This window comes from Trichosurus vulpecula, chromosome 5 (assembly GCF_011100635.1).
Source record: "Trichosurus vulpecula isolate mTriVul1 chromosome 5, mTriVul1.pri, whole genome shotgun sequence".
Classification (NCBI taxonomy): Eukaryota; Metazoa; Chordata; class Mammalia; order Diprotodontia; family Phalangeridae; genus Trichosurus; species Trichosurus vulpecula.
In genome coordinates, this window is record NC_050577.1 from 173,786,374 (window position 1) to 173,794,399 (window position 8,026).

The 8,026-nt window shown below is 43.9% G+C and overlaps 1 protein-coding gene across 1 annotated transcript; it reads left to right on the forward strand.

Moving 5' to 3' along the window:
• Positions 1-2,890: 2,890 nt before the first annotated feature.
• On the forward strand, positions 2,891-4,687 carry LOC118852117 (non-structural maintenance of chromosomes element 3 homolog). Its single transcript, XM_036761777.1, has one exon. The coding sequence runs from the start codon at positions 3,299-3,301 to the stop codon at positions 4,289-4,291; it is 993 nt and encodes a 330-aa protein (XP_036617672.1). The 5' UTR covers positions 2,891-3,298; the 3' UTR covers positions 4,292-4,687.
• The last annotated feature ends 3,339 nt before the right edge of the window (positions 4,688-8,026 follow it).

Sequence of the window (8,026 nt, forward strand, 5' to 3'; positions counted from 1 at the left end):
TTTAGAAAGTTTAAGTAATTTGCCCAGAGATAAAAAAAAGCTAGGCTGGATGAAAATTCAGTACTTCCTAACCCCAAATACAGCACTCTATCCACTGAACTAGCGGCCTCCCTCTAAAACAGGGGTCCTTAACCCTTTTAGATGTCATGGACTGCTTTGGCAGTCTGGTGAAGGCAGTCTGAGTTATGTTTTTAAATACATAAAATAAAACACAAAAATTACAAAGGAAAAAATATTACACTGAAATACAGTTATCAAAAGATTTCTTAAACCAAGTTCATGAACCCAGGTAACTAAACCCTGCTCTAAAACTTAAAAGCACACACTACAAATTCATACAAAAAGAAATCTATTACAATGTCAATGAGACAGGCAAGAGTCCTTCACTCCTGCAAAGCACAAAAATGACCGAATGTGGCTTAGTTGTCTAATGCCATAGGAAACAGAGTTCCTGTAACATCTTACTTCCATTTTAGAGCCTTTATCTTACTTGAGCTTTATATCTAATTAATTTTCTAAGCATCATTTTAATTTCTTCCTTTTTCTTATTTCTCAATGAATAAATATTAAATCTATTGTTCTTTTAATGGGATCATGAAGAATAATAAGTGGGTAATGTCAGACTTGGGGCGAATCACTTTTATTTCTAGTTTCCTTAAGGACATGGGGAAGAATGGTTGGGGCATTTTCTATAATTTACAAAAATTATATGCCAAAGGAACTATTATCACATATTATCACAAGGTAAAGAATTAAAGACCTGAATTATATGTATGTATACACACACACACACACAGAGAAACAGCTTAATCGCATAAAGAGGTGATAGCATCTTAAGGTCACAGCTTATTTAGAGCTATATGGAACATTAGAGATCACCTACTCCAATCACCTTATTTTGCACATGAGGAAGCTAAGGCACAGACAGGCTAAGGACTTAACCAAGGTCAGAGAGAAGCAAGCAGCAGAGTCAGGATTCAAAGCTAGGTATTACCACTCATTTTAGAGATGAGGCCTCTATAAAGACTAAGATTAAGTAATTCAGCCGGTCTTATAACAAGTTAGTGAAAATGATAAGTCATTAAATATTTGCTAGGGTTTTGGTAATATAACATTCTACGAGAACATAGGATCCTGAGTTTTAGAGTTGGAAGGGACCTCTGAAACCATCTAGTCCAGGGGTGGGGAACCTGCGACCTTCTAGATCCTTAAGTGCAGCTTTTTGACTGAATCCGAATTTTACAGAATCAGTAAAATTCGGATTCGGTCAAAAGGCCAGGTTTTTCTATAAAATTTGGATTCAGTAAAAAAGCCAAATTTTTCTGAGCACAGAGGAAACACTTCAAAAACACAAGAAAGCATAATTTCAGAGAGGACACAGACAAGCAGAGAAGTATTGGAACTATTGCGTTAAATTTATTATCTACTTTGAAAAACAAATTATAAGTAAGAAAGATTCAGTGTCATATATAGTTTTCTCTTCCTGTCCTTTGCATTAGGAAATGTTAATGTTTGTGAAGTTCCCAAACGTTAAAATAAAATTCAAACCACAATGGTATCATTAGATGGTAAGCTCCTTGAGGACAGGGACTGTCTTTTGCCTCTTTTTGTATGCCCAGTGTTTAGCACAGTGACGGGCACATAATTTGCACTTAATAAACGTTTAATGACTGACTACCATTAGGAACAGATGAGACATCCCTGGACAGAAAGGCAGTTCTACATAAAATCTGAAGGCATTGAATTAAAAATCTTTGTATCCCCAGTGCCTTGAATATAGTAGGTAGAAGAGACCCCAAAGGTCATCTAGTTCAACTCTTTCATTTTACAGAGACCCAGGAAGATCACACATGTGGGAAGCACTTTGAAAGCTTTGAAGGATTTAACTCCCAAATCCTCTGACTCACCAACAAAACAATCAGGCGGTTATAAGATTACAGTAGCACAGATTTAGGGTCTCAAAGTTCCTCCAGGCCACCTTCATTTTCCAGATAAGGAAACCGAGGTACAGGGAGGTTGAGTTTTGCAACCAAAGGTAGTTATTAAGAAGAGGCAGGATTGGAACTCAGGTCCTGGCTCTTCAGGAGTATTACCACACCACCTGAACTACAAAACCTTTAGTGGTGTTTTACACATTATGCAAACATCAAACATGTAAACACATGACGTATTTACACATTCATGGGATCATATTATCATATGGCTGAAAGGGGTCTCTGAGTCTCTTTTCATTTTATGGGTGAGGAAATTGAGGCCCAAGGAGGTTAAATGTTGCATACAAAGTCAGTTATTCGAAGAGGTAGAATTTGAACCCAGATCCCGCTTCCTGACCTGCAAAGAAACTAGTTACAGGCTCAAGGCCCCACAGAATCACAGTTTAGGGTGAGCTCATGCAGTCTCCTTATTTTACAGATGAGGAAACTGAGGCACGGAGAAATTAAGTGACGTGCCCAGAGTCAGTTATAAGGAAGCAGAAGATTCAAACCCAGGTCCTGGGACTCCAGGGCTAGTGGACGACCCACAAAACACACAGTTACAAGTTTATGGGACTGCAGAATCACAGATCTGAGGGGACTCTGGGTTCATCTAATCCCTACATTTTACAGATGAGGAAACCGAGGCACAGGGCGGCTGAGCTGGGGTCCGAAGTCACCGCGTCAGAGCGTCAGAGGCAGGACTAGAAGCCGAAGGAGGCAGCTGCGGGCCTTACACTGCGCACGCCCCCGGCCGCCTGCCAGGCCCCTGCCCGCGCAGGTGCGCGCGTCCAGAACGTTCCACTCTGGGAGGTTTCACCGAGCTCCTCTTTATCACGCTTCAGCCGCCTACACACGGGGAAATGATTAGAAAACAAAAAAATAATAAGCGGAGGGTACTCCCGCGAGACACCGCGAGGAAGCCTCGCTGTGGCCTTGGCCCGGGCGGGGGAGGGGCAAGCGAGGGGGCGCGCATCCAGCCTCGTTCTCGTTTTTGTTACTTTTTTTTTTTGCCGCTGCCGCGCCGCCCAGCCCCGCCCCCACCGCACTTGGCCTCGGAGTCTTCTCCTCGAGCCCCCTCCTCACCTCACGCAAAAGCGCCGGGGCGTGCACGTTCCCGGGCCTTGCGTGGGCGCGCTGCCAGTCAGGGTCTGACTGAGACGGGCAGAGCAGCGTCGGTCCGTTCGTCGGTCCGTCCGAGGCTTTCGTGAGGGGGGTAGTGGGGGTGTTGGCGTGAAGGAGCCAGCCGCCCGGAGCGATCTGGCTGCACCGGTACCGAAGGAGACTTTTTCAGGCCCCTAGGTTCGTTCCGAGCGGGGATCGGTATGTCACAGAAAAAGACAGGCCGAGGCCTTCCCCGCGCTGGCGGCGGCGGCGACGATGGCGGCGCTAGCTCCGGCGGCCCGAGCGGCAGCCGCGACGAGAGCGACGGCCCCAGCACCAGCGGCGGCGGCCTCGGTTTCAGCCAGGCCCAGGTACAGGCCCTGGCCCAGGCCTTGGCTCAGGCGGGCCCCTCGCAGGTAGACGATGACGTCATGGAGGAGGCGGGGTGTGAGGAGCCCGGGCCCACGGCGACCCCACCGATGCCCTCCACATCGTCGTCGTCGTCCTCTTCCTCCTCCCAGGCCCAGAAAAAGCCGGCCAAGCGCACCGAGGCCCAGATCCAACAGAAGGTGAACGAGCTGGTGCAGTTCCTGCTGGTGAAGGACCAGAAGAAAGTGCCCATCCGCCGGGCCGACATGGTGAAGACCATCCTGCAAGACTACAAAGACCTGGCCTCCGTCATCATCGAGCGCGCGGGCCAGACGCTGGAGGAGGTCTTCGGGCTGCAGCTCAAGGAGATAGACCAGAAGCACCATACTTACATCATCATCAACAAGCTGGAACGCCTGGAGGGGGATGGCATGAGGAACGACCAAAGCGTGGCCAAGATGGGCCTTCTCATGGTGATCCTGAGCCTCATCTTCATGAAGGGCAACTCGGCCCGGGAGTCCCTGGTCTGGGATGTGCTCAAGAAGCTCCGTGTTGATCCAGAGAAAAGGCACAACACCTTCGGGGACGTGAAGAAGCTGGTCAAGGATGAGTTTGTTCGCCAGAAATATTTGGAGTACAACCGAGTCCCCCATACCGACCCCCCCGAGCATGAGTTCCTATGGGGACCCAGAGCTGCCCACGAGACGAGCAAGATGCAAGTACTTCGCTTTGTGGCAAAGATTCAGAATCGGGAGCCTTCGAGCTGGGTGTCCCAGTATAACGAGGCCCTCCAAGATGAAATGGCATCAGCTTCTGCATCTGGCTCTGCTTTATCTGGCAACTAAACCACCTGGGCCCAGTTTCAGGTACCAGCCAGCATTTTCCAGGCTGGTATCAAGAAAGCAGAAATTCCATAAGTTTTGATAGCATATTTGCATGTGAACCACAGGCTGAGACCCTTTTACCCTCCACGGTCCAACATGATTCAACATTTTTCCTCCTCTCTGTACTTGATTCAATGACTTTGTGGACAAACCTTCCTGAATTGAACCACTACATCCTTTTCCCAGATTGGCTAAAGACTTTCCAATACCAACCCATTGCTTCAAGGACCTGTCCTCCCTTAGGCCTGGGTGAGCTTCCGTAGCCTTGAACCCATCCATGGACAGGACTACTAAACTATATCATATATATGCCAAGCCTGTGTTTCCAGTTCAGTTAATAAATTTCATCTGCATTCATCCTGTGTCCGGGTGTCCCTATGCGCTACCCTAGGAATTTCTTGGGGAGAAGGGAGGTGTGTCTATGGGCTTGGGTATAGGTGCCCCAGGAAGACAGGATGCTTTGCTTAAGGTAACCAGACCGTGGTATATGAGTGGTACAAATCCCATAGCTGAGAACCATGTTTCCTGAAGGATCAAAGGGTATTTGTGAAGGGTGCCAAAGAGGGATTAACTTTACCTGGGTGGGGGAGGGTACTGTTGGGGATTGTATCCTGTGAATGGGCCCATTGCTGCTCCCCTAGTGCCTATGGCTTAAGTTTTTGGCACCAGCCTAAATTCTGTGAATCATGGGAAAAAGCCATGATTGCCTAACCTGTTACAATTCTGTTGCCTACCCTTTAGTTTGTAGTATGATAAATGCACCTTTTTTTTTTTGAGAGTACATTATACTTGTTTAGGGACAAAAGACCTAATTGAGCTAATATAACCAGCAGGTGCTTCCACATATGTAAGTATAGATACATAAGGCTATCCATGTGTATATATCTATATGTAAAGATAGCACTTAGGTGCAATACTTAGAATATCTGAGGTAATAAATTTATTAAATTGCAGTTGCCACCAAGGAAATAGGAATGACAAAGGAGAAAGGAAAGAAAAAGCCTTTCTCCATTGTCCATGACTACAGTAGTTTTAACTGCTGCTGAAATTTTCAGAACCCTTAAACTGTAAGAAACCTTAGAAATCCAATAACTATGCAGATGTGGAAACAGAACTGGAGAGAGTGATTTATCCAACATTATACAGTTAAGAAAAGAATTAGGATCAGAACCCAGGTCTTCTGATTCAAAAACCAGTGTCCCAGCCCCTAAACCACAAGACCATTAGAACAGTGCTACTGCCACCCTAATCTAAATCTAAGTTTCCTTATGGTTGGATTACTAGAAGACTCCTGGCTGGCTTCCCTATCTCCAGTGTTTTCCTATTATAAACCATCCTGCATGCCATTAACCAGATAAAGAATCATAGAGCTGGAAAGATCTTAAAGGTAGTCTAGAGCAACCTCATTTTACAGAAGAGTAAACCAGCGAGATTAACTTGCCCAAAGGTAAATAAGAAGTAAAGGGACAGCTTGGATTTGAACTCTCATCCTGTGACTCCCAGTCCAGTGTTCTTTCCAACTATAACATGCTGCCTTCCAATACCGTGGGATGCTATAGTAAATGGAGTGTTCAATTTGGAGCCATGAGGACCATAGACATGCCACTCCCTAAGGACTAGAAGTTAAGAGATGGGTTGTGATCTTCATTGATGAAGAAATTTGCCACACTAACAAAATAATAATTCTTTCACATATCAGCATAAGTTTTTGTCATGCGTTGTTCAAAAAAACTACAATAGGCCCCTATTGTCTATTACATTACACTCCAAACTCCTTTGGCTTTCAAGCTCTTTAGAAACTTTAAGTCAATACTCTCTAATTCAACCATCCCAAAGAGGAGGTAGGACAAAGATAAAAATGGCTTCATTTTTATAGCTGAGGAAATGGGAGTACACAGAGGGAAAGGTCTCAGTCTTTTTTCAGTCGTGTCCGACTTAGTGACCTCACTTGGGGTTTTCTTGGCAAAGACTGGAGTGATTAGCCATTTTCTTTTCCAGTTCTTTCTATAGATGAGGAAACTGAGATGAAGCAGGGTTAAGTAACTTGCCCAAGGTCATATAGTGTCTGAGATCAAATCTGAACTTGGGTCTTCCTAACTCCAGGCCAGGTGCTCTATCCACTACCTCACCCAGATACCCTCAGACCTTTCCCTAAGCAGCCATCCCATCTTTCTTAAAAGAATGTCTGAAGATTCTTACAGGCAAACACTTTCCTAAATGCTCTGGTTAAGGGAAAACATCAGTGAAAACTATTGGGGTAAAAAGACAATGTGAATTTCAATTTATTATTCCAGAAAGGGAAAGGAGCCAGAATCTAAAACCTTGCAGTGGTTCTGAATACTGAAAGAGAAAATAAACTTAGAAGAAATTAACGGTAGCTTCCTTCAGCTCCAGCCAAGATGGCATTTTGTTCCATGTAGCATATGTGATACTCACAGAGCTGCTGCACTTGTGTGGCAGCAGTGATGCATTGTATATAATAGAGAGTTGTATGTGATTCTTATCAGAGCTGCAGAGGCACTGGTGCCCGTGGTTATAGGCAGGGTTAGGCAGAAGTGGGAAAAGACCTAGACTCTAGAAAGAGGAATGTAGAGAATTAGGTCTGTTTCTCAGTTTGCAACCTAGCTTTGCCTATCCCCAAATCTTGCAATGAGTATGATGTTGACTGTGCCCTACCCAAAAAAAAAAAAAAACAGATTTGGATTTGCAAAGTAAAGGGCTTTACCCTAACAAATAAACTTTTGAAATTTAATTTTTTAGCTTGTTATTCTTTATATCAGATTTATATCAGATCCTGACCCATTTATAGCCATTTTGGCCTAAGAATTTTCCATGTTCTATTTTCTCCCCAATATGTTCTCTGCTTTATCCTCCCTCCTATTTAATTTTACTTTTGAATATCTTATGTCCCCATTTTTTTTTTCTTCTTCAGAGTTATACTAGCTCTATTTCTGAATAGGCTACCTCCATTACCTGTGTGTGTGTGTGTGTGTGTGTGTGTGTGTGTGTGTGTGTGTGTGTGAAGTCAACAAGCATTTATTAACCACCTACGTGCCAGACACTGTTCGAAGTGGTGGGGATACAAAGAAAGACAAACACTGTCCCTATTCCTTTCTGTGTCCAGTATAATCAAGTCTTCAATCAGCCAATGAGCAAATATTTTTTGAGTACCTACAGTGTGTAAAGCACTGTGCAAGGCATTATAAGGGGTAAAAAAAGCATGGTAAACCATTTTTGCACAAGAAGCTTATAATTAGGAAATCAAGAACTACACGTGTGAAAAGTTAGACAGCAAACAATGCAAAACACAACCTGAACAATCTTCCTTTTGGAGGGCTATTGTTAGTTTTTGCTCCCTTTCACTTTCCCAATTCAGTCCCACCAATTCTGCCTTTCACACTGTTATTCATCATTATATTTAATAAAGCAATGTATTTCTACAATCCAAGTTTTAAATGAAGAATACAAGTCTTGTGTAACTTTAATGAAATTAATATTATCCAACTTGGATTTAGTTGTGGGAAGATAGCTAGGAGTGCCAAGGAGGGAGGAAGAACTCAATTGAAAAATAAGAGGAAAAATAATTCCAAACAAGCACATATACTGATGTCAAGGAACAAAAAATGTCAGGTGCTCCAGTAAGTTATTCTCAAACAACATTATTAGCATGTGTGATGTAAACATATCCACCCTAAA